Consider the following 27,061-nt stretch of genomic DNA (forward strand, 5'->3'; position numbering starts at 1 on the left):
TCTTGATGAAATCCCAATAGTACATTTTCACGTTTGTTTCCCTTGCCTTTGGAGGCATCTCTAGCAAGAAGTTGCTGCAGCTAAGGTCAAAGAGGTTGCTGCCTGTGTTCTCCTCTAGTATTTTTTTTTTAAGATTTTATTTATTTATTCATGAGAGATACACAGAGAGAGGGAGGCAGAGACACAGGCAGAGGGAGAAACAGGCTCCATGCAGGAAACCTGACAAGGGACTTGATCCCGGGTCTTCAGGATTGTGCCCTGGGCTGCAGGCAGCGCTAAACCGCTGCACCACCAGGGCTGCCCACTCCTCTAGTATTTTGATGGATTCCTGTCTCACATTTAGGTCTCTCATTCATTTTGAGTATTTTTGCATATGGTGTGAGGAATTGGTCCAGTTTCATTCTCCTGCATGTGGCTGTCCAATTTTCTCAACATCATTTGTTGAAGAAACTTTTTTTCCAGTGGATATTCTTCCCTGCTTTGTCAAAGATGAGCTGACCATGGAGTTGAGGGCCCATTTCTGGGTTCTCTATTTTGTTCCATTGATCCATGTGTCTATTTCTGTGTCAGTACCATACTGCCTTGGTGATTACAGCTTTGTAATAGAGCTTGAAGTCCTTAATGGTGGATGCCACCAGTTTTGGTTTTCTCTTTCAACATTCCTTTGGCTACTTGGGGTCTTTTCCAGTTCCATACAAATTTTAGGATTATTTGTTCCAACTTTGTGAAATAATTTGATGGTATTTTGATAGGGATTGCATTAAATGTATAGATTGCTCTAGCTAGCATACACATGTTAACAGTATTTGTTCTTTCAGTCTATGAGCATGGAACGTTTTTCCATTTCTTTGTGTCTTCCTCAATTTCTTTCATGAGTGTCCTATAGTTTTCTGAGTATAGATCTTTTGCCTTTTTTATTAGGTTTACTCCCAGGTATCTTATGGTTTTGGGTGCAACTGTAAATGGGATTGACTCCTTAATTCCTCTTTCTTCTGTCTTACTGTTAGTGTGTAGAAATGCAACTAATGTCTATGTATTGATTTTATATTCTGCCATGTTGCTGAATTCCTGTACAAGTTCTAGCAATTTTGGGGTGGAGTCTTCCGGGTTTTCCATATAGAATATCACATCATCTGCAAAGAGTGAGAGTTTGACTTCTTTGCTGATTTGGATGCCTTTTATTTCTTTTTGCTGTCTGATTGCTGAGACTAGGACTTCCAGTACTATGTTGAACAGCAGTAGATATCCCTGCCACTTTCCTGACCTTAGCGGAAAAGCTCTCAGGTTTTCCCCATTGAGAATGATACTTGTGGAATGCCTGGGTGGCTCAGCGGCTGAGCATCTGCCTTTGGCTCAGGGCATGATCCCAGGGTCCTGGGATTGAGTCCTGCATCGGGCTCCCTGCATGGAGCCTGCTTCTCCCTCTGCCTGTGTCTCTGCCTCTCTCTCTGTGTCTCTCATGAATAAATAAATAAAATATTTTTAAAAAGAGAGAATGATACTTGCTGTGGAGTTTTTGTATATAAATGCCTTGGTCTTGAAGGGATGTCTGGATGTACATCACCTCATCCATTGCAACACACATCATGTTTGACTGTACTTCTTTTTGTGATGGTAGCAGTGACTGGTGATCACTGCCAAGACCCACTAATTCATTAAACGTCCTATATGGTGATATTCTAATTGTTATCATTCTTCCTTTTTTAGCTAGAATTTCTCCAGAAACATGAACCTCCCCCTTCATCAACTATTTGAGTACAATGAGGTTTAGTTCATATGGAAAGGTAGGATAAATGCTTTATTGTTTCTATTTATTTGGTACTTTTCATTATGAATTGGTTTCCTACTCAGTATCCTCTAAAGACTAATGAGATGGGTTTAAATTTTTTTTTTAACTATCATGGTAAACTTGGGGATTTAAATATATTTGATTTGCTTCAATTCATTGCAGTTACCATCTTTCTTGAAACTCAAAGTATCCCTATATAGCCAATGGAAACTATTTCACACTGACACCCAAGTCCTTCACACAAGACCTTACCAGTCTTTGAGAGCTTCCTTGCTTTCTATTATGACAAGATACTCACTACCATTTTGTACACGTCTTACTACAGACTTGACAGCAGCAATTTCTCCAAGAAATCATAGTTTCTTTTAGTGGCAAATGCAATTTTAGACAGAAATGGTATTTAGAAAATACAATCTAAAGTGAAAGTTGCTCATTGTTATTGGGTTTATCTTTCTACCTAGATCCTTTCAGTGGACAGAGTCCTCCCACACCCCAAACATATTTTTTAAGGAAAAAAAATCATCACGAGTTCATACTAGTACTTTCAATTCAAAGTCAGGAGTAAGAGGATTTTACACCATCTCCAATTTTACATTAGTATTTCCCTTCTGTCATGTTGAAAATCCTGTTTCTCAGAGAAACCAGCATAATTATTCATCTGCTTTATCCCACAATTCAGTCTCAGAATAACAACACCAACACTCCCATCATCAGTAAGATGTCTGAAGTTTTGCAGGCTTTTTTTGTCTTTAGTATATATTCAAATAGAGATGTACAAATTATTGGGTTGTAAAATCATACAAAATAGTTCTCCCTATGTGATTATGCAACCAATTCTATAGATAGATCCAAATGTTTCATTTAGCTCTTGATTTTTACATCTTGAGTTTTTAAACTATATAAAATATATGCATAATTAGAAAATCCATCTCCCTACAATATAACCTCCTATCCTTCCAATTTTTAAATATAAGCATATCATATACACATGATAAATTGCAGTTATTCATACTTTACCTGCTTTTTCTCATTTAATATATCCTAGAATATGTCAGAATAGAAATAGTCCGTATTATATAGAAATATTCTTTGATCTTTTCTATGACTATGTAGTACTCCATGAAGTTATACAATTCATTCGTTAGTTTCCTACTGATGGGCATTCTCATCTTTCGCTATTACACACAGTGCTATGACAAATAACCTTCAACACACACATCTTTCATATTTTTACCAATGATATTTGAGAGAGAGAATTCTGGGAGCAGAAATATCATTTCAAGGAGAGAAAAATATACGCAATTTTGCTAGATACAGTCCAATTTCCTTCAATAAGGACAGTACCGTTCTATAGTTCCACCAGCAATGCTTGAGCGTCTATTTCCCAACAACTTTACAAAAAGAGTATACTATCAATTTTTGGATTTCTGGGCAGCCCCAGTGGCTCAGCGGTTTAGCGCCGCCTTCAGCCCAGGGCATGATCCTGGAGACCTGGGATCAAGTCCCACGTCGGGCTCCCTGCTTGGAGCCTGTTTCTCTCTCTGCCTGTGTCTCTGCCTCTCTCTCTCGCTCTCTCTCATGAATAAATAAATAAAATCTTTAAAAAAATTTTTTTTTGGATTTCTGCCAATCTGATATGTGAGAAACAGTATCTCAGTATAATTTTCATTGTGTTTTTTTTTTTCCTTCTTATGAGTGAGCTTTTTTTCACATGGTTAAGCCACTTACATTTTTCTTATTCTGTGAACTGTGTTTGTCTAGCCCATTTTCTATAGGGTCCTTAGTTGTGTTTATTCTCTATTTCTAGATGTTCTTTATAAATATTAAGAGTATTAATGCTGTAAGTTGCAAACATTTTTTCCAGTTCATTATTTATTGAGACCATTTTAGACTAAATTCACAGCTTGACAATTTTCAGGCCACAAAAGGAATATGATTTCCAGCCCAAACTGCACCCTAGGGCTGGCTTGGGTGAAGAATTTTCCAGGGAATTGTTGTTCTCCCTTCTATTCAAAGCCAAACTGTCTTAATATCTTCTTTTGAGTAGATTTTCATTTTTCTGATTCTTCTTTTCATGGGCTGTAGGCTTTGTCTCCTCTCCCCCAACTTACAGAGCCGTGAAACCAAAAGCTCTTGGCCACTAGGGAATGGCAGTGTCCCCAGGGCAGTTCTAAGTTTCACTTTTCTGTATCTTTTGGGATTTGTGCTTTCCATTATATTTGTCTTCAGGATTTCTCTCACTTTCTTGCAAGGCCACCACACAGACTATGATGTTATTAATTTTCCCTTTAGTTATGCAAAACATTGGGCCTATAGTTCGTTAAGTGAAGGGAGCATTTAAGGAAATGTTTAAGTATTTAATCCAGCATCTTCTGGTATTCTGAACCAAGAATGCTCCTTGGGAAATGTAAACTACCATTTGCTAGATACACAAATCTCACAGTTCTGTCTTACTTATTGTATGAATTTTAATTACAAATATAATATAGATTCATTGGAAGAAAAATCAAACTGAACAGAAGAGAAAATAAAAAGCTTCCCTGCTGTTTGTGGCTTCATTTCCCCTAGCCGCTTTTTGGCAAATTCAGCTTTTATGTTAGACCATTTAGTTTATACCATGAAACGTTCTTTTTTTTTTTTACCATGAAACGTTCTAAAACATTCCCTCTGTAAAGTTCTGTAGGTGCCACAGAATTGAGAGCCAGTTTCTACTCAGAGAAGCTTTCAGTTTTATTAGGGAAACAGAAATGAACTGGCACGCACGGAGAATTAGATCTATTTAAGAGTCAGTTTAGAAGTCCAGGCAGCAAACGCTAATAAAGTTGAAAAGATAGAATTTTGTGGGCTGGAGTTACGCAAGGAAAAATTAAGAAGGAGGTAGACAATAAAAGAAAAAATTTGAAGGCAGCCACACAGAGAATGTGGAGGAGTCAGGAGCATATCACAGAGATAGATTCAAAAGAAATACTGAAGGGACAAGTTCATTAAGCAAAGTAGTGCCTCCCTCACTAGAATGAAGCCTTCATTTCTGCAGTCGTCCAGGTGGTTGGTCAGGCTTAGAGCTCATTTTCGGTTGTCATTAGTTGCCATTTGAAAAAATATATCAGACATTGAATGCAGCTTCAAGAGCAATGGCTACCCAACTATCCAGGCCAATTTTGGCTAACATGCTAATCAGCTTATCAGATATAAAATGGTTTGAGCACCTCCCCTGTCACAGGAGGAGTGTGAACAATCGGCTTTTGAAGTCAATGTGCTTGCTTTGGCAGCACATATACTAAAATCGGCTTCTGGAATCAAGAAGTCAGAATTAGTCCTAGGGGATCACATTTGGATTTTTATCAAATGCTGGTATCTCCAACGTTGTACTTCATCCCGATCTCTAGCCTTCAATTTTCTGGGTCTTCAGCCAAGGGTGGGGGGATACATACTTATTTCCACATCTTTAGATTTTAAAGGGTCAAGGAATGGTATCTGAATCATCCACTATACATCATTAATAATAACAACAGCACTCACCACTCTGTCCCCATATGCTATCTGGAAAAACATTTCATTTCCTAGGTACGAGTTTATTTTTTTATTTCTGTATTCATTATTATTTCCTAGCTTTTAATGTGAGGTTTTATGCTATATACGATGGAGACAACAAGTTTAAAATAAAAAACAAATCCTATCCTTCTCACACAATCTAAGATTATCAACAATAAACAGGTAGGAGCATCTCGGTGGCTTAGTCGGTTAGGCATTCTGATGCTTGATTTCAGCTCAGTCATGATCTCGGGGTTGTGAGATCGAGCCCTGCATTGGGCTCCAAGCTGGGTGTAGAGCCTACTTGGGATTCTCTTTCCCTCTCCCTCTGCTCCTCGCCTACCTCCCCCCAAAATTAAGTAAATAAATAAAAATAAGCAGGTAATCAAAGATGTAACTGCAAGTTGAGATGAATGCTGTGAAGAAGCTAAGAGAATAAAAGAGAAATTTAAGATATGGCAGAGAGAGTTCAGAAATTTTATTAATAGGAGTATATTCAATCGCAAGTAACAGAACAAAGACTACCAGTGATTTCTAAAAAACAAAGATGTTTATCTCTCACAGCAGAATTCTGGAAGTAGCTGGTTCCTAAATCAGTATAGTGGCTAAACTATATCATAAAGGATGTAGTCTCCTGTCTTTTCCCTTCTATTGTTTATGTTCCTCAGCATATTAGCTTTTTCTCCTTGTGCTTCTTCTCACCTCACTGGTCTAAGCCAGCTGCTATAGTTCCAAGACAAGTGCAATCAAGGCATGAAGAGGTGGGCAGCGTCTCCTTACTATCTTTCTTTTTGTAAGAGGGTAAAAAACTTCCTAGAAGCCTTCTCAGGAAACATCTCTTTGGTCAGAACTGGGTCACATGCCCATCTCTAAATCAATCTACAGGGACACCTGGGTGGCTCAGCGGTTGAGCGCCTGCCTTAAGCCCAGGGCCTGATCCTGGAGTCTTGGGATCGAGTCCCACATCAGGCTCCCTGCATGGAGCCTGCTTCTCCCTCTGCCTGTGTCTCTGCCTCTCTGTCTCTGTGTCTCTCATGAATAAATAAAGTCTTTTAAAAAAATAATAAATCAATCTACATCCACAAAGAATGGGACTATTGTTTTTGGTTCTGATTATTCATCTCCTAGCACTGGGAGAAGGAACCCCCTCCCTGAACATGTTGCTATCCTCACAGTATTGAGGTTCCTTAAAACAGATTTTCAAAAAGGGAAATAGTTTTTTAGTACACACAATAGTGAAAATAAAAATCCAGAAGATTCATTCACCAACTAAATAACTAAAATGGGACAAAGACAACTCAAATATCCCTCAAAAGTTTCAAGCCTGGGTAACTACGACAATCATACTGCCAAGAATAGATTAGAGAATGTGGGAGGGAAAAACCTAGTTTGTGAGAGAGACAAAAATTAATTCCACTTTCTTCTTGAGTTTGAGGTGCAGCCAGACAGTCTGGTAGAAATGGAGGATGCGACTTGAAGGGAAAAGCTGGAATTCAACATAGATATTGGAATCATCCACAATGAGGCAGGATTTGAAACCATGAGAATAGATAGAACCACTGGGAGAGAAAGGGAAATGCCAGAAAAAAATCTTGGTCAACAACTATAATTAGGAGACAGTAAGATGATGACAATGCCATAAAAAGCAAAGGAGAAGGAGTAATTAATTCCAGAGATATAAGAACTAAGGGACCACAATCACATGGCAGCCAAGGAGTAAGTTGTTTCTTCTTCTTTCTTCTTTCTTCTTCTTCTTTCTTCTTTCTTCTTCTTCTTCATTCTCCTCCTCCTTCTTCTTCTTCTTCATTCTCCTCCTCCTCCTTCTTCTTCTTCTTCATTCTCCTCCTCCTCCTTCTTCTTCTTCATTCTCCTCCTCTTCCTTCTTCTTCTTCATCCTCCTCCTCCTCTTCCTTCTTCTTCTTCATCCTCCTCCTCCTCCTCCTTCTTCTTCTTCTTCTTCATCCTCCTCCTCCTTCTTCTTCTTCATCCTCCTCCTCCTCCTTCTTCTTCTTCTTCATCCTCCTCCTCCTCCTCTTCCTTCTTCTTCTTCTTCTTCTTCTTCTTCTTCTTCTTCTTCTTCTTCTTCTTCTTCTTCTTCTTCATTCTCCTTCTTCATTCTCCTTCTTCATTCTCCTTCTCCTTGTTCTTCAGATTTTAAGTAATCTCTACACCCATTGTGGGGCTTGAACCCACAACCCTGAGAACAAGAGTTGCACACTGCCCCAACTGAGCCAGCCAGGCACCACAAGAAGTAAAGTTTTCAAAAGAAAGTACTGTTCAACACTGTTGACTGCTACAGAGATGTTAATGACTCTGATATACTTTTGAAAAATTTCAGAAACAGTAGGAACATAAGGGTCATGTGCATTTATGGGATCTCTTTTTGTCTACTCTTTTGAGGACTTTGGAAAGGAAGGAAGATATAGGATGTCAGATGTCATGTTGGAGGCAATGGTAAGGTAGTGGTAGGAAGGGGTCAGCAGATAACTGAGAACATTGTGGGCTAAGAGGAAGGTGCTGAGAGAGGGAAAAGGGTGAGGAGCCCTATGGGAAGGGAAAGACAGGAAGATGTGCAGAGGCTTGAGGTCATGAGAAGGCTAAAAACCAGATTCAGGGATCCCTGGATGGCTCAGTGGTTTAGTGCCTGCCTTCAGCCCAGGGCGTGATCCTGGAGGCCTGGGATCGAGTCCCACATCAGGCTCCCTGCATGGAGCCTGCTTCTCTCTCTGCCTATGTCTCTGCCTCTCTCTCTCTGTGCCTCTCATGGAGAAATAAATAAAATCTTTAAAAATAAATAAATAAAAAATAAAAATCAGATTCAACAGGAGAGATGAAGATGTGAATACAGAGGTGACCAGAGAAAACGAGATGTTGACAAAAATGGGTAATGAATTTCAAGATATCTAGTGGATAACAAAAGTAAAAATAAAGGTCAATACAGGTGAGAATGTTAATACCCAGCAAACTCACAAAAGTAATCAAGAAAGAGAAGGCAGAGGAGTACTGAAATTCACCAGGGACAGCGGGAAAGAAATCTGGAAATTGGAGGCCAACAAACAGAGACAAGACTCGATGACAGGACAGTAGCCAAATGGCTAAAACTGAAATGGTGAAACTTTAGTGGGAAAAGTATAACTGAGGAAACCAGAGAACCAATAAAGTGTAGGATAAGGGGGTGCAGGGTCAGGAGTAAGGGAAACACTCATTTTATAAAGAGAAAGAACTAACACAAATCTGCTAAGGAGACTCCAAGGCTGATGATGCAAGGAAGAGAGGACAGAACAGAATCCTATTCCAGGGACCCATCATAACAGAACATAATTGTGGCATGGCTGATGGCACATGTACATCCTCTATTGTACCAGGCACAGGTCCACGGCCCCTGCAAACTGTGGATAATTCACACAAAGTACTGCATTCAGTGAGAACCTACCATCCCATATAATTGCATAATAATGCATACATATGCAGATGAGAATGTGAGTTACTGAAGATGGATACAGAACATGAAAAAGATGGGAGACAGGGATGTGAACAGCAAAAGCCAGGGCTCCCTGGGGCAAGCAGACCAGCTTCTTAATAATTTAACTCCTGACAGTTAAAAGGTGAAGGTTACAAATAGGGAGATGTGATAAACAAAAGTAGCCAGCTGGTAGTTTGACCGAGAGGCCGAAGTACTTCTTACTTTAAAAAATAAAACCAAAATCAGATTACAGAAGGCTGCATGGCCTCTGAAATTCCCAAGGCCTTTCTGAGACTTCCCACACACAGAAGTATAATGACTTGTCCGGGACTCCCAAGATGCCTGGTAGGTCAGACTGTAGACAGATACACACAGGTGCCCTCGTGAGATGGTATCAGGTCAGGGAAAGGCCAGTGACAGTAACTGACTAGAAGAAGAAGAAAGGAGGTGAAACGGAGAGAGAGAAGGTAGGAGGGGGGACATGGAGAATGGGGGGGGAAGGGGCAGTGAGATGGGGAAGCAGGGAAGAAAGGAAAGAAATCATAAAAAGATGAAGCTGCCAAAGGCATCAGACCCCTATCTCTCTATCTCTGCATATTCTCTTATGCAAGAATGTGACCTGCCTTATACAAAGGCAACAAACAGCAGAAAATGAATGTCTGTGACCCCCTAAATTAGTGTGAATAATACTTAAATAAGGGAACAGACTATTTCAGAGGCCGTGTAACATTCAGTGGCCATGTCAATTACATTTATGTTAACTCTTTTCTTCTTGATCTTGGAATAATTGCTTCACAGTTAACACCAGGGAAGTTATCTCTTTATCTACAGAAATGTGTGTGGAGGCTTTATTAAGCAATTAACCCAAGTAGACAAATAAACACCTTTGTGAAGCATCAAGAATAGCACGAAGAGATATCTGCAGTAGAACATAAGCCGAAAAGAAAATCAGGAAAATACAGGTTTGTACTGTGAAAACAGAAGTAGAAGTTGCCTTACAGTGAAAACTCATAGTAAAAAGGAGCATGATGATGTTACACCCCTTCTCATAGACAGGTGCTTTACAAGCTTTTTCACAAGATTTGTATGTTATTTCATATTCACTCAATGTTATGAAATGCAGAAAATAGCTATCATTGCTTTTAGTTAACAGTTGAAAAAGTGAGGCTTAAAAAGGTGAAATCGCTTGCTCATGGATAGTCGGTAAATAACAGACACTGGACTTGAACCTGGATTTTCTGATGCCTGGTGCACTGGTCTGTCTGGTCCTCCCACATACTCAAATATTGGGCTGGATGAGCAGTCCATAAGCAGAAAACTAGAAGGAATGATGTCTAAAATAAACACTCCCAAGTCCTGGGACTCCATGATTCTGCCATGCTCGCTATCCCTTGAATGCCCTCTGGACAAAGAGCAAGCTCATCCAATCACACAGTGTGTGTGTACACATGTGGTATGTGTGTACACACCTGTATGCTATGGGCAGGTAGGGAGCTGCAAAACCAACACTTAGGACATTAGCAGTAAATAATATCAGACTGCCTCCCTGCACAGAAATAATTACCTTGCACTAAGTTCCTCTTTGCATAAAGCCTGACATTTTCATGATGTTTAGGGAGCCTGCTTTTGGCTTCCAAAAGCTCTGGCGCCATACCATGCTGCCACTGTAATTGCCCTCCAGTGAGCCATCAAAAGCCCATATAGAACATTTTGGATACAGCAGTTTGCCTGCCACCAAAACACTAAGTTGCGATATTTTATATTTATCTCTATTTAATTTTAGTGATGCCACATAAATGTTAACACGGTCTTACGCTAATACAGTCACAAAAAAGTCTTAATAACACCATACACTGGCACACCCCTAGGTGAGTTATGGCCTGTTGGGCAGGCCTAATGCATGCTCCTCAAGTCACTTAGTTAGTCCTCTTTAAATAAGATGTAACATGAAGATGTTACAGTTTCCCCCAAGAAATGTGTTTCCAGAAGCAACAGCAAGGGATACATAGGACAATTTGCTCATGCTGAAAGAGGAAAGAAGGTACTTGGGATGACAGGAAAGAATTCCAAAAAGAGTCTGAGGAGAGAGGTTAATAATGTATGATTTAGTTATATCACGGCTTGAGAAACAAAGAGTGAGCTTCTCTAAGTTCTCAAGCCTCTAAAGCCACAAGGGTAAGACTTCTCTCTAGTGCTGAAATCACAGCTAACTATGACAAACTCAGCGATTCTCCACCCCTTCAGGAGATGCACAAGCAAACATCTCCTCAGGTCTCCTGAGGGATGGTCCAGGTCTGGTAGGTGAGACCAAGGTAGGCAGAGTGCCCTGGAAGCCACACCCTTGACTGTCAAAAACAACCACAGGATAACCAGGGCTTGAAGAAGAAAGAAGGTTGGTGATAAGGGGCACAGAGGCCAGCAAGGCCCCTCCTGGAACAGCTCTTCCAGCCTTACCAGATTTGCCCCTCAATTTACTAAGACCCTTTCACACACACACACACACACACACACACACACACACACACACACAAAAGGCTTTCACAGTAAGAAGACTGAGATTCTGATTAAATAACAATTAGCAATGGATGAAAAGCAAAGGAAATCTTTTCAAAATAAAACCCAGAATGGCAAAAATGTTTACAGTAGCCTTTCTTCTACAACATGTTAATCCTTACACACAAGCAGAGCAACCCCTAATAGCTACCACCCATGATCCTCTACCAACAATCAGAATACTGGTTCCTATTTTAGAGACACAAATAGTCCTAAGAACAGATTTTCAAAAAAGAAATGAACTAGAGCTCCAATGGGTCAACTGTAGCTTGAAGACATCTTGACTTGTTTAGTGGAATGATGTCATGCCCACACATCTTTCCGCACCCACTCTTTAGAGATGCTGTCTCCCCACTCTTCTAGCATAAGCCAGACTAACTAAAATTTAAACAAATTCCAACCCAGAGAGTACCAGACAATACTGACTGGTACCAGACAATAAGGAGAAAGCATATTCCCCTCAAAAGTCCTTCCTCAGTCAGGTTCACATTATACTCACCACCAGATGTAGCTTCACTGCGAAAGGATCAACTCTTAGAATTCATTCCCTCCCACTCAACCAGCTATGGGTGGTCTAACTTTGTATTAGCTCTTAATACAACAGAGAACGTGACCTAAAATACAGTATTAAATGTCCCTAAGATGAGAGGGAACAGAGAGTTATGAATGGTAACGACATGATGAAAATTTGTATCTACTTCAGTAAGGGCAGAATCAAATTCTTAGTTTCATTAGGATTACACTGAAGTATAGATAGAGATGTACAAGAGTTGAAGTGTAACCTTCTTCCAGGCCAATCGGGCCAAAAGTAAAGCTAGACTTCACCTGAGGGGCCCTAACAGTCCTGGCCAATGGGATGCCCATCCATGTTGCTTACCTGGAAAAGGCAGCCCCCAGCACAAACGCAGCATACTCCTTCACCAGGGGCTCTGTGCTGTTCAGCCCATTGATCACCACTTGAAGGCCACCGAAGGAAAGCAGGTCCTGTGCATTATCCATCTGCAACAAAGGCACAGCTTAGTATAGTACAGTCATCAAGGAAAGAAGAGCCCTTTTTATTGTCTTTATTTGATGACTATTCAAAAAAAAAAAAAAAAAACACTAAAAAGCCAAGTAAAAAGAAAGGGTGGCCATTCTTACCAACTAGAAAAGATCTGTAAAAACAAATTAAATTCTTAAATTTGAGATTTCTAATTCATTTTATCTCACATGATTTATGAGCATCTATGTGGGAAATGGCAGAAATGGCAAAAATGGCACCTAGCTATGGCTTATGCCAAACATGCCCTGGAAAATTCTAACACCATAACGAATCACAAGCTGTTAACACAAAGATCTGGCATCATCAGGACTACTAAATGGTGCCATGCTTTCTGTTCATGCCCAGTCCCAATGTGGGCAGTGGAAGCAGCAGACACTAAAAGAAATCCTCTCTCTTCCTCACTTCATCTTCTAAGGCTCTCTTCCTCTAAATCCTCTAAGAGTGACTGATTCTGAGAACATTCATAATAAATCTGCACAGAACTCTTTCTCTCAAAGGCTGTACTCTAGGCTTTTGTTACTGGCTAGTGGCTGTTATTGATAGTGCATAACATTTCCATAATCAAATACAATTCTATCAAACAGCACTGGTCTAAGCTACCCTTTAAGGTCCCAAACCCCAAGTCTAGACTATTTCTCTTTTATTCTATAGGGAATCTCATTCCCCAGGCTTCCTTAGTATCCTGGAATAAGAAAACTTAATTTGCTCAGAAAGGTCACTGGATTCTATTTTCTCCATGCAGTAACTATAGTCTGCCCTGGAAATACCTCTGTTGCTACAAAGGCTGCCTCTTGCCCACTGGCTGATCCCACTCTACAAATCATCAGGAAAATGCAGACAGCTGGCCTAACAATGGCACTGCTATCCACCTCTTTCCTCCAGATGCCTCCATTTCCTACTTGCCTATGCCCTTCCAAACTAGACAAAGACCGTAATAGAGAAATTGAGTTTGAAGGCCTTTGACTCTACCTGTTTCTGGGTGGACCTAGACTGTTTTTACCCTTAGAAGATCATTTTTATATATTCTGATATAAACTCCACAAGAACGGGTTTTTTTCTGTCCATTGTTGCAGGTCTAGTGATTAGAAGAATGCTAAGCATATACTAGGTGCTCAATAAATAATTGTTAAACCAATGAACAAATATGATCAGAAAAAAATGTTACTAAAATAAACTCCACTGTGAGTAAAAAAGGCAACCTGAGGCATCTGTGACAACAAAGTGGATGGGTCCCTGGTTCCAGAGACCTGAAGAGAAGGCCAATCTCTTCACGGTCCTGAAGCAAACTGGGGTCTACTCTGCCACAAGGGCCCCCAAGTCAGGGCTGGGATTTTTCTGCCTCAATGTGTCCTTGTGAAGAGGAGTTATTACTGGACCACAGGCCAGCCAACTAGGGAGACTCAGAGCTGGGTGTCTGGCTGACATAAGTTCAAATAATACTTCATGAGCCTTTCTTTTTTACACACTCTAGTTTTAAAATCTAAGAACTCACTGTCTCTTTTTTATCCTCCCTCCTCCAAGTTTTATGGATAACAAAGCCATGGCTCAGAGTCCTGCTGTTCAATGCCTGGGGTGGCTACTTGTCAAAGCCGGCAGGAGTTCCTAACAGAGCAGCTGCCAGTCTAACACTATGCCAAAGCAATACAGCCCAGAATCACAGAAGTTCTGTTGCAGATGCAGTTTGTTATTACAAAGACAATTCAGGGTGTTATAAATTCTAACATTTATAGAAGCACCTCAACCTTTTCAATGTTTTCTCATTTGTTATTTCACTGAAGATCAAGAAAAAAAAGACTCATTCTGCCCACTGTACACTCAGAAGATCAAGCTCCAAAATCTGGGGTCCTGTTCAGCATCACACAAGAGAAGGCAGGATCAGGGCCTAGGTCTTCAGCTCCTCATCTAGATCTGGGGCCACAGCTTTCCCCAGGGTGTCTTCAGGATGATGTGGGACAGGTAGACAGAAACTCAAGGTAGAGGGAGGGAGCACATGAGGAAGGACACACTAGGGAACTGTGCCAATACTCCAGAGGAAAAGAGAGAACCAGAGCACTGGCCGGATAATGAGAAAACAGGAAACAGAGAAAGGGACAAACTGTGGTAAATAACTGAGATGACGTTAGGAAAGGCCAACAAGAGTACCCAGGGTACCTGGGGCAGGAAGAGGCTGCACCTTGTAAGTAACTCACAACCGTTTTCCAAACACATGGTTTAACTTTCCACAAATCCTGTTTAATAATTCCAATATGGCTGGGACATCTGGGTGGCTCAGTTGATTAAGCATCCGACTCTTGATTTTGGCTAAGGTCGTGATCTCAGGGTTGTGGGATCAAGTCCCGCATTGGGCTCCATGCTCAATGGAGAGTCTGCTGGAGATTCTCTATCCCTCTGCCCCTCACACCTCCCATGGGCGCATGCACACACACTCTAAAAAAAAATTTTTTTAAGATTTTATTTAGTTATTTATTTATGAGAGACACAAAGGGGGGTGGGGAGAAAAGCAGAGACACAGGCAAAGGGAGAAGCAGGCTCCATACAGGGAGCCTCACGTGGGACTTGATCCTGGGTCTCCGGGATCATGCCCTGGGCTGAAGGCGACACTAAACCACCGAGCCACCTGGGCTGCCCCCCAAAAAAAATTTTTTTAAAGATAATTCCAATATGGCTGCGAGAAAATTTGGGCAGATTCAGTTTGGGTCTTTGAAGCCCATGGCAAAAGAAGTTCCATCTTCCTCAAAGCTAGCATTAAATTTCCTAAATTCCCCCATCACAACTAGAATTAAAGGTTAAGCCAGGTCTTCTTTAATTCCCCTGTGAAATCACAACCCAACACTGTTGCATGATAGCCTGACACACCAGCCCAAAGCAAGGGCCATGTGTTTCCAATCCAAAGGCTAATGACTCAGAACATATATGACTCTTCTGCTAAAGAGAAGTTTGGCCTCACCAGGGAACAGGTTCTTGGTCTGACCTCAGATTGAGTTAGGTGACACCCAAGAAACTTTACTCCACCTAGTAACCCGTAAAAGCAAAATAGGATGTCACCCTAGAGATAACACTGCCAGATAACAGGCAGACTTGCATAAAACAAAATTCTGTCAGGGCCCTACCAGCCTCCTGTGCATTCACTCCCCTCTAGGAATGATCAGCACTCCAGTCATTTTGGCCTTTTATGCTCAATTAAAGGGAGAGCCTACAGAAACCTGATACCTAAAGAGCCATCCAAGTATGTTAAATGAGAAAAAATAAAAGCTGCCAAGATCAGAGTAGGACGAAGTTGGCCAATAACCCCCAAGATCCTTAATCCTTTAAATACCTGTAACGGAAAAGCTGCTGGAATTCTTGTTTTTTACCCTGGAGAGCAAGACAGGAAAGAGTAAAGAGAACTCAGGCCCACTTTCTCTCTAAGAGGATCATAGACTTGCTATTTGAGTCCTGAGAAAGAGTTATGAGCAAAGAAAGAAGATGAAGAGGCCGCATCATAATTCCTGCAGATACTGTATACACTCATCCTCTCTCACCACAAAGGCTGGCAAAATCCAAAAGAAAGAAAGTCTTTTAGCCTAGTTTATAGAGAACAAGGACGCAGTCATGTGTGGGAGGATGCTGAAGATCTGTGTCTTGATGAGGATCTCAAACAAGCTTTTGATTATGATTACACAGTCTTCCTGGGCCACCATCATCCCTAGTATGAATTACAGCAAAAGCCTCTTATCTGGTTTCCGTGCTTCTACCCACACCCCCTGCCTCCAGTCTAATTCCCAACAAAGCAGGCAGAGGGATCCTTTAAAAATAAGTCAGAGCATGTTGTTCTTCTGCTCAACAGCCTCTAATAATGTCCAGTTTCATATTCTCTTTTCCATGGTCAACAAGGTGGTCCATGAACTTCCTCCCATCTTCATCTACATCCCTCTCTCCTCTTTTAGCTCCAACCACACTGACTTGCCCTGATCCCACCAACACACTAGTCATGTTCCCACCTTAGGGCTTTAGTATTTGCTGTTTCTCCTGCCTGAGATGCACCTTCCCAACAATGCCAATCCTCACTCTGAACTACTTTTTATTTTCCCATAGTATTTGTCAACTTTAAACACACTGTCTATAATTTACTTATTATTTATGTTTATTATTTATCTGTCTCTGCTGGTAGCTAAGCTCCAATTTTGTTCACAGATGTATTTTAAGTGCCTGAAATAGTTCTTGGGACTTAACAGGCATGCAGTAAATTAATTTATTTAATAAATAAGTGAATTCTCTTGCTCCTTCTCCTTAGATCTACCTATGTCTTTTTGAGCTTCATTAAAAGATTCCAGTATCCTAGGAGACAGAGTGACCAAAAGGTTAAGAGCAGTTTAGGGTCAGACAGACCTTGTTGTAAATCCCAGCTCTACCACTCACTAACTGGGTGACTTTGGGCAATATTAGGTGTGACCTGTGTCTTATTTGCCTCAGTGATACAATGGAACTTGTAACAGCGCCCACTCATAAGGCAGCTATGGAAGTCAATGAATTAGTACGTACAAATTAGTGCGTACAAAGTACTTGAATAAGTGCTTTGTATATGAGAATGCTCAATAAATATTAACTATTATAATTATGGCACAAGTGTGATCAGTCTTTTCCCTGCTGCAAACTCTCCAAGGGGGTCTTAAAATCAAGGATAAAATCATAAAGAGCATGATATTCCCAATTCCACCTCTCTGAATCTCTAACCTTTTCACTTTATCTATGCTACCCTCTCCAGTATTTCCCAGGTCCTTAATCTCTCCAAGCTCTTCTCAACCTCAAAATCTTTGCACATGCTGTTTCCTCTGCCTATAGTACTCTGATTCAAGGGTTGGCAAACTTTCTCCAAAGGGCCTGATAGTAATTATTTATGGTTTTGTCAGCCACAAGATTTCTGTCACAACTCTTCAACTTCTGCACTGCTAGGATAAAAATAGCCCAAAACAACAATACATAAGGAAACAGATGTAGCTGTGCCCCAATAAAACTTGATCTACAAAAGCCTTTCTCAATACCCCTGATTAGGCTAAATTCCCGTTATATACTCCCAGACTACTTTCTGGAGCCCTTATCACAACCTCAAGTTCAAGTTATCTCATTATTATATTGTTACTTGCTCGTTATTCAATTGTTCATTATTTAATTATTCCCTCTTTCAGACTATAAGCTACATGAAACAGGGACCATGGCTGTTTTGCCCCTATTGTATAATTGGTGTTGAAAAACTAATGGAGTTAAGACTGCAAATGAAAAAAAGATTAGAAACAAAACAAAACAAAAAAAACAAAACAAAACAAAAAAAAAGATTAGCCTTTTCTTCTAGAATGTATCTTATAGCTATTGGCCTAGGTTAAAACTACTATAAGCCCTGAGAGATAAGTAAAGATGTTGATGCTATTTTCTTAGGATTTAGGGCAGGCAGGTTTGTTGCTGAAGATGTTACTTAAAAGTCAGATTTATGGAAAAAAAATACTATACCTGATGGACATAATATTCAAGATCAAAGAGAGCAGCAATCTTCTCTTCTAGGCTAGAGCTGGAACTATTGAACTTGTTGATCAGCCGTACCATGATCTGCATGTCAGTCTCAATGACAACATTTAGCTCCTCAAAGTCCTTCTTCAGCTCCTCAATGGGGCGAAAGAGTCGTTTAACCTTGGCCTGTCTTGCCTAAGAAGATAATTGAAGTAAAGAGATAATTAGATCAATTGGAGATATCTCCCCAGGACACTTGTCGTTTACCATGAATGCCCATTCTCGCAGAGCTGCTGCTCCAGGATTCAAAACCTTTCATCTGTACTATCAAAAAATTCCCCAACAGGAATGCCTCATCTTATTGCACTTCATTTTGTCACACATAGAGATGTTATGTTTTTTACAAATTGGAGGTTTATGGAAACCTGCATTTAGCTACTCTACCAGCACCATTTTTCCAACAGCATTTGCTCACTCTGTGTCACATTTGGTAATTCTTGCAATATTTCAAATTTTTTCATTATTATTATATTTGTTATGGTGGTCTGTGATCAGTGGTATCTTATGTTACTATTGTAATTGTTTTGGGTGCTACAAACCACACCCATGTGAGACAGTGACTTAACTGATAAATGTTGTGTGCTGACTGTTCCACTGATAGGCAATTAATTCCCTCCTCTCTCTGCTTCTCCTTGGGCCTATATTTCCTGAGACACAGTGATACTGAAATTAGGCCAAGTAATAACCCTATAATGACCTCTTAAGTGTTCAAGTGAAAGAAGGAGTCTCATGTCTCACTTTAAAGCTAGAGATGACTAGGCTTAGTGAGGCTGGCATGTCAAAAGCTGAGATACCAAAAGACAAGACTCTTTTTTTTTTTTTTAAGATTTTATTTATTTATTCATGAGAGAGAGGCAGAGACACAGGAAGAGGGAGAAGCAGGCTCTATGCAGGGAGCCTGACGTGGGACTCGATCCCAGGTCTCCAGGATCAGGCCCTGGGCTGAAGGTGCTGCTAAACCTCTGAGCCCCCCAGGCAGCCCAAGACAGGACTCTTGTGCCAGTTAGCCAAATTATAGATGCAGAGTTCCTGATGGAAACTGAAAGTACTACTCCAGTGAACACACAAGTGATAAGAAAGCAAAACAGTGGCACTGCTAATATGGAGAAAGTTTTAGGGGTCTGGATAGAAGATCAAACCAGCCATAACATTTCCTTAAACCAAAGCCTAATCCAGAGCAAGGCCCTAAAATCTCTCCAATTCTATGAAAGCTGCAGGTAAGGAACCTGCAGAAGAAAAGTCTGAAGCTAGCAGAGGTTGATTCATGAGGTTTAAGAAAACAAGTCATCTCCGTAACATTAAAGTGCAAGGTGAAGCAGCAAGTGCTGATATGCAAGCTGCAGTAAGTTATCTGGAAGATCTAGCTAATTCATGAAGGTGGCTACACTCAGCAACAGATGTTCAATATAGATGAAATATCCCTCTATTGGAAGATACCATCTAAGACATACAGAGCTAGGAAAGAGAAGTCAATGCCGGGCTTCAAAGCACAGGCTGATTTTCTTGTTAGGGCCTAATGCAGCTGCTGACTTTAAGCTGAAACCAATGTTTATTTACTATTCCAAAAATCATACAGCCCATAAGAATTAAGCTTAATCTACTTGGCCTGTCCACTATAAATGGAACAACAAAGCCTGGATCACAGCATGCCTATTTAAACATGGTTTACTAAATATGGTAAGATCAATGTTGAGACCTACTGTCAGAAAAAAAATTTTTCCCCCAAAATATTACTGCTTATGGACAATGAATGCACTTCGTCACCCAAGAGCACTAAGGAGATGTATGAGATTAATGTTATTTTCATGCCTGCTAACATAACATCTATTCTGCATCCCATGGATCAAGGAGTCATTTTGACTTTCAAATCTTATTTATAATATAACAAGAAAATACATTTCATTAGGCTATAATTGGCATAGATAGTGATTCCTTTAATGGATTTGAGCAAAGTAAACTAAAAACCTGTTGAGAACTATTCACCATTCTAGATACCATTAAGAACATAATGGGGGCACCCTGGGTGGCTCAGCGGTTTAGCGCCGCCTTCAGCCCAGGGCCTGATCCTGGAGACCTGGGATCGAGTCCCACATCAGGCTCCCTGCATGGAGCCTGCTTCTCTCTCTGCCTGTGTCTCTGCCTCTCTCTCTCCCTGTGTCTCTCATGAATAAATAAATAAAATCTTAAAAAAAAAAAAAAGAACATAATAGGAAGAGGTCCAACTATCAACATGCATAGGAGTTTGGAAGAAGTCAATTTAGCACTCATGGATGATTGTGATGAGTTCAAGTCTTCAGTGGAGAAATTAAGTGCAGATGTGGTGGAAATATCAATAAAATTAAAATTAGAAGTGGAGCCTGAGAATGTGACTCAATTATTGCAATATGATAAAACTTTAACAAATGAAAAATTGCCTCTATGGGTGAGCAAAGAAAGTAGTTTCCTGAAATGGAATCTACTCCTAGTGAACATGCTGTGAAGACTGTTGAGAGGACAACAAAGGATTTAGAATACTAGAAACTCAGTTGATGTAGTATTCTACAAGTAGAAGGGTTTGAGAGAATTGACTCCAATTTTTTTTTTTTTTAGAAATCTTATTTACTTATTCATGAGAAACACACAGACATAGGCAGAGGGAGAAGCAGGCTCCCTGTGGGGAGCCCAATACGGGACTCAATCCCAGGACCCCAGGATCATGACCTGAGCTGAAGGTAGATGCTCAGTCACTGAGCCATCCAGGTATCCCGAATTGACTCCAATTTTGAGAGAAGTTCTACTGCGGTATAATATTATCAAACAGCATCACATGCTACAGAGAAACTACTCATGAAATTGTTCAAGGTGGCAAACTTCACTGTTGTCTTAAGAAATCGCCACAGCCACATTAACGTTCAGCAACCACCACCCTCATCAGTCAAGTAACCATCAGCATTGAGGCAAGACCCTCCACAAGCAAAATGATTACAACTGACCAAAAGCTTGAGGTAGTTATAGCATTTTTTAGCAATCAAGTACTTTCTGAATTAAGGTGTGTACATTATTTTATAGACATAATATTATAGCACATTTAGTAGACTGCAGTACAGAGTAAACGTAACTCATATATGCACTAGTAAACAAAAGAATTAAACTGACTTGATTTATTGCAGTGGTCTAGAATCAAACCCATACTATCTTCAAGGCACACCTGAACCTTTTACGATGCCCACAGAAGAGAACCCTCAGTCTACCCATATAGCTCTCTACCCCAAAAACACACTCAAGATTTTCCAAGGTTCACTTATCCCAGTCTGACTTCTCCTGTTCAAGAAGAATGGAAAGTCTTCTTGTTGCAATCAGAGGTCAGAGGAAGCAATGCAAGCCCACCTTTAACCCCTAACCTCAGTTGAAAAGGTTGAGATCTAAGGTGGAATAATTTATACCTTGGCTCTGTATCTTCTACCATCATTGAAGATCTTTACTTTGCCCTGCCCAATTCAGCCACATTTTAAAGAAACCGGGATATAGCAAACTGTGGGTAAAAGAGCTATCAGGGGAACAATTTGCTGATGAAAATTAAATCACTGTCATTACTGTCAATCTAACTACAGGTGTACAATTTGTTCAACTGTTTGAAGTGGCTAAATTACTGTATGTACTACACTCAAGTCTCAATTTTCTCTCAATACCTCCCCACCCTACACACATACAAAAATTTTTAAATGAATTTATGTTGGAGGTGAATAAAAGACTTTAATTAGATATTTTATACATGTGACACTCCCATTTTCTTCCCAATTTTAGAGGACAGTGCTTATAAATAGAGTCCGGAAGGTCACAGTGGTATGCGTCTCTATCTTCCAAGAAAAATTAAAAGGCACGAATATTTATAAAAAGCAGAATGATGAGCAGCTGTCAGCTCCAAATTGCTCATCTATTACCTATGTATTTTCTCTCCAGTTACAAGTACTCCACAGAAACATCAACCAAAGAAATGAATCAGCCTCCCTTAAAAAAGATAAGCTTCTAGCAGAGCAATCACATCTAGGGGATGTCATATCCTGCTTCTTTGGGCTAAAACAATAGTGAAATGTTCTCCCTACACCGAGCTAAAGGACTCTGGACGGTCGCCAAAGACAGGGCAAAGAGGTCTGGGGAAGCTGAGTCACTGCCTAGAGCTGTGGGATGACAGGCAAGTGAACAGGGTAAGAAATAAGTCATCTCCACCTCATGAAAGTGACATGTACTGGGCCCTCAGGGAGAGGCCCGTTTTTAAGGGGGGAAGAAAACTTTTTATTTTGCAATAATTATAAACTCAAAGAAAGTTACAAAAATATTATAGAAAGTGCTACGTACCTTTGGTTCAGCTTACCCTGATGGTAACATCTTACATAACAACAGTACACTAATAAAACAAAGAAAATGACAAAGGTACCATAGTGTTAACTAGACTATAAGCCTTACTCCGATTTTACCAGCTTATACATGTGCACGCTTGCATGTATGTGCATATGTATTATTCTACACAATTTTATCCAATATATATATATATTCATGTATCCCAGAACAATCAGGCTACTGAACTATTCCACCACCACCAAACAGCTCCACTGTGCTGACCCTTATATCTGCAACTCACACTCCCACCCACTCCTGTGCCCTGGCAACCACTAATTTGTTCTCTACCTCTTTAATTCTGGCATTTAGACAATGTTATAAAGGTGGAATCACAAAGTCTATAATCTTTTGAGGTAAGTTTTTTAATGAACGTAATATACTTGAGATCTATCCAAGTTACCACACATTTATTGTTAATGCTGAGTGGTATTCCATTATGGAGATGTAGAGTTTGCTTAACCATGCACCTGTTGAACATGTGAGTTGTTTCCAGGTGTTGGTTATTATGAATAAAGTCACACAAATACTTGTATGAAGGTTTTGATATAAATTCAAGTTCTGATTACTCAAGATAAATGCCCACAAGTACATCTGCTGGGTCATACGTTAAACATGTTTGGTCTTATAAGAAACTGCCTATTTTCCACAAAGTGACCGTACCATTTTACATACTTAGCAACAGTGTATGTAACACACAGTTTCTCCACATCTCCACACAGTATTTAGCATTATCACCACTTTTGTTTTAGGTATTTTAACAGTTGTATAGTGATAGTTCATTGTAGATTTAATTTGCATTTCTCCAAAAGCTAATGATGTTTAACATCTTTTCATATGCTTATTTGCCATCCACAAATCCTTGTCAGTGAAATATTTGTCTGTTGGTTTCCTTTCTCCATTCTCTAAATACGTTATTGGTTTTTACTGTTGAGCTTTGCAAGTTCTTTATGTTCTAGATACAAGTCTTTAATCAGATACTGTCTTTGCTTTGCACAGATCTTATATCCATCAAGTTCAAATACTATAGCTTCAGTAACCCTGTTCTCCCAACACTACTCAAGTTTCAGTTACTACAAATTTCATTTAACTGTAACTGCATAAAGTACAAACTTTGCCACTGGGTCTTTAGTCCACAACTCACTAATGTAACATAAATGTTTATGATGAGGAGTGGCTGGTCATAACACTTCTTTCCAAGTCCATCCGATGGGTCACTGCAAATTCATCACTCAGTTCATATACAGATGTCAAGTGTGTAGTTGTAGGATTTCCTCATCCTCCAATGACAAACTCAAGTAACATTTTATAAAAATGGATAATCAAAAGAAAAGTGGCCAAGAAAAATGAAAGTACAGTAAAAAAAACTAACAGTGATAACTCTGACAGTGAAATTCATATTGAATGTATATGGAACTACAGAAGATGTAATTTTTGCTTCAATTATCAAACATTACTTTCCTTTTTTAAAAAATTTATTTATTCATGAGACACACACACACACAGAGGCAGAGACACAGGCAGAGGGAGAAGCAGGCTCCCTTCAGGGAGCCTGATGTGGGACTTGATCCCAGGACCAGGGATCACAATGCCTTGAGCTGAAACAGATGCACTGCTAGGCCACTCAAGCGTCCCTGGTCTTAGTAGTTTCAAATGAAAAATGCACTGTCAATCATTGTCCCTAAGGTAGCATGTTGTTTCTGACTGTTTTCAACATTTTTTCTGTATTTACTTTTCAGAGGTTGACTGTTAAGAGTTATGGTGTTGATTTCTCCAGAGAAATCCTACTTTCATCCTACTGAAAATTCAGTTTCATGGATCTATTTATTTATGCCCTTCACCATATTTGGGGATTCTTCCATCTTTATTTCTTAGTGTATTTTTTCATTATTTTTCAGTAGTCTTTCTCCCTTCCTAAGACACCAATGACAGAAACGTTAACTATTTTGTTATAATCTCACAGGTCCCTAACCATTTTTTTTTCCTATTTATTTAGATTTTATAGTCATTTTTATCTCTCTTCAAGTTTACTGGTTCTTCTCTTTCCCTGCTGAGCCCTATTCAGTGATTTTCAAACATTTTTAGTTGTATTTTTTGAGTTCTAAAAATTCCACTTGATTTTTTATATCATCTACTTCTTTGCTGAAGTTGTCATTTTTTCTAGTGTTCATAATCATTTGCTGAAGCATTTTTATAACTGCTTTAAAATCCTTGTTAGGTAATTCAATTTCTGTGTCATCTCACTGTTGGCATCTGTTAACTATCTTTCCTAGTTCAAGATTTGATTTTTTGTATCCTGGACATTGTGGGTGTCAAGTTTTAAGATTCTGAAATCTACTACCTCTTCCTTTTCAGCAAGCAGTTAAAATGTTTTTTTTTTTTTATATAGATTTTATTTATTTATTCATGAGACACAGAGAGAGAGAGGCAGAGACACAGGCAGAGGAAGAAACAGGCTCCATGCAGGGAGCCCAAAATGGGACTCGATCCTGGGTCTCCAGGATCACGCCCTGGGCCAAAGGCGGCGCTAAACCTCTAAGCCACTGGGCCTGCCCAAATGTTTATGTTTAATACACTGGTCCTTGTCTTGCTATGATTCTAAGATAGTTTAGTTTCCAGACCCTTTGCAGAGTTGTTTTAGTCTGTTTCCTTTATATCCTATCAAAGGCTCATCTAGAAACCTGGCAATATTCCACACTGTGTTTCAGTTCCCAAGTCTTCTGCTGTGTTAATTCTAGTCAGTTTCTCACGTGGGTCACCAGAGAGCAAGCCCAAGACTTCATTTGTGAAATCCATTTCCCCAGCTCCCTTCTCTCCAAAATCCTACCATTACTCTCTAGTTAGGAGGTGGAGGAACATCAATTGTCACCACTGGACTCTCTACAATAGGCAAGATGTCCTTCCTTGGCCTCTTATCACCTGGTAGGGGAACTGAAACACTGCTTCATTACTGCTGGTGTGAGGGTGGAAGTTCAGACTCCTCACTTACTCTCACTGACAACTCCATGGAGTGGGGAGCAAACTGATGCCTCACTATCTCAGTGCCATCAAGCATAAGGTCAGACTACAGACCCTCCAACACCACCACCTCTCACTCACCAACACACACACAATGGCATCACCTCTGCTCCACGTGAAAAACCACCTTGGTAGTGTCAGGTAGGGGAAGACATTCAAATATCCTTCTTGGCCTCTACCACCACCATCCCAACAGAAGCAACAGCCTTCTACTCCCATATGGAGGGTGGAAAATCAGGCTCTACACTTGGTGTCTGCGGGTACCACACCAGGAGGAGAAACAGAGAATAATCTCCTACCATTGGGCAGAGGATAGAAATTCCAGCTCTCTGTTCAATGCTCACTGATGCCACCTTGGTCAAGTAACAGAATACTGCATCACACTGTATCACTGCCATCAATAGCATGTATTAGTTCAGCCTATCCACTTGGCTTCTGTTGATACCATTCTGGTGGAGGCATGAGGACAGCCTGCTACCACCAAGTGAGAGGTGGAAATCCAAGTTTCCCATTCAACTTCCACTGGTATTAAGGGTGGGGTGGGAGATTACCAGGTCTTTGGCTAAAGCATTGTCCAAAAGGTTTAGTTCTATTAGGCTGCCCTTTTCCTAGTAATTTCTCTAGAAAGAGTAGGGCTTTAGGATGCCTGGGTGGCTCAGCGGTTGAGGGTCTGCCTTTGGCTCAGGGTGTGATCCCGGGATCCAGGATAGAGTCCCACATCGGGCTCCCTGCATGGAGCCTGCTTCTCCCTCTGCCTAGGTCTCTGCCCCGCCTCCCTCTCTTTCTGTGTCTCTCATGAATAAATAAATAAAATATTAAAAAAAAAAAGTTGGGCTTTTTTCTATCTGTACCTGTTAGCATTTCCTAGATGTAGTCTTCTCCAATGCCCACTCTGGGATATATAAAGGGCAAAAAAATGCCCAATCATGTTATTCTTCAAGAAAGCCAGTCTGGGGATCCCTGGGTGGCGCAGCGGTTTGGCGCCTGCCTTTGGCCCAGGGCGCGATCCTGGAGACCCGGGATCGAATCCCACGTCGGGCTCCCAGTGCATGGAGCCTGCTTCTCCTTCTGCCTATGTCTCTGCCTCTCTCTCTCTCTCTCTCTGACTATCATAAATAAATAAAAATTAAAAAAAAAAAAAGAAAGCCAGTCTGCTTTCTTCTTCCTATCTTTTAGAGCCCTCTTATACTTGCTTTTAATATCATCATGTCCAAGGTTTTTAGTTGTACTTAGCAGGATAAATAGTAAGAAATGAGTCTACTTTATCTTGTTCAGCATCAAAAGTTTAAGGTCATATTTTTAAATGGAGCAATTTATAGGATACAGGTGAACAACAGCTGACATAATAAAGTATCAAGCCATTTGTATGGTAATAGAGGTATAGAGAGATCAGATCCAATAGCAACAGCCCAAATCTGTTTGGCTAGATAGAGCTTTTCCACAAGGCAAGGGATTCTGGGAAGGACCAATTCATTTAAATCTAAGGTACCAACACAAACAAAAGAATTGGTGCCCTTCCCCCTAAAAAACCAAGTTACAAAAACATTCACTCAATTGATAGGATATGCCACAATATTTGACAGTATTGTCTTTATAAATAGCAAAAGCACCATCCTGTTTTTGCAAGCCACCATAAACTTGAGTTTAAATACTGATAAACATAAAATAGAAAAAAAAAAAACAACATAAAATAGAATGCCATTTGCAGCCAGGAGCTTGAGACATGTCAGAAACTCCCCATGTGACTTCA

General features: G+C 40.2%; 1 protein-coding gene across 2 annotated transcripts in view; it reads right to left on the bottom strand.

Annotated features, from left to right (window-relative positions):
• The window catches only part of SIL1 (SIL1 nucleotide exchange factor), a 219,094-nt gene that overhangs the window by 56,298 nt on the left and 135,735 nt on the right, over nt 1-27,061 (bottom strand). For both annotated transcript variants that reach the window (XM_077911887.1, XM_077911886.1), the window contains exons 6-7: nt 17,863-18,054; nt 12,214-12,335 (exon numbers count right to left, since the gene is read on the bottom strand). In XM_077911887.1, coding sequence (XP_077768013.1) covers nt 12,214-12,335; nt 17,863-18,054 — 314 coding nt within the window. The remainder of the gene's footprint in view (nt 1-12,213; nt 12,336-17,862; nt 18,055-27,061) is intronic.

The sequence above is a fragment of the Canis aureus genome, chromosome 10, assembly GCF_053574225.1.
Source record: "Canis aureus isolate CA01 chromosome 10, VMU_Caureus_v.1.0, whole genome shotgun sequence".
Taxonomy (NCBI): Eukaryota; Metazoa; Chordata; class Mammalia; order Carnivora; family Canidae; genus Canis; species Canis aureus.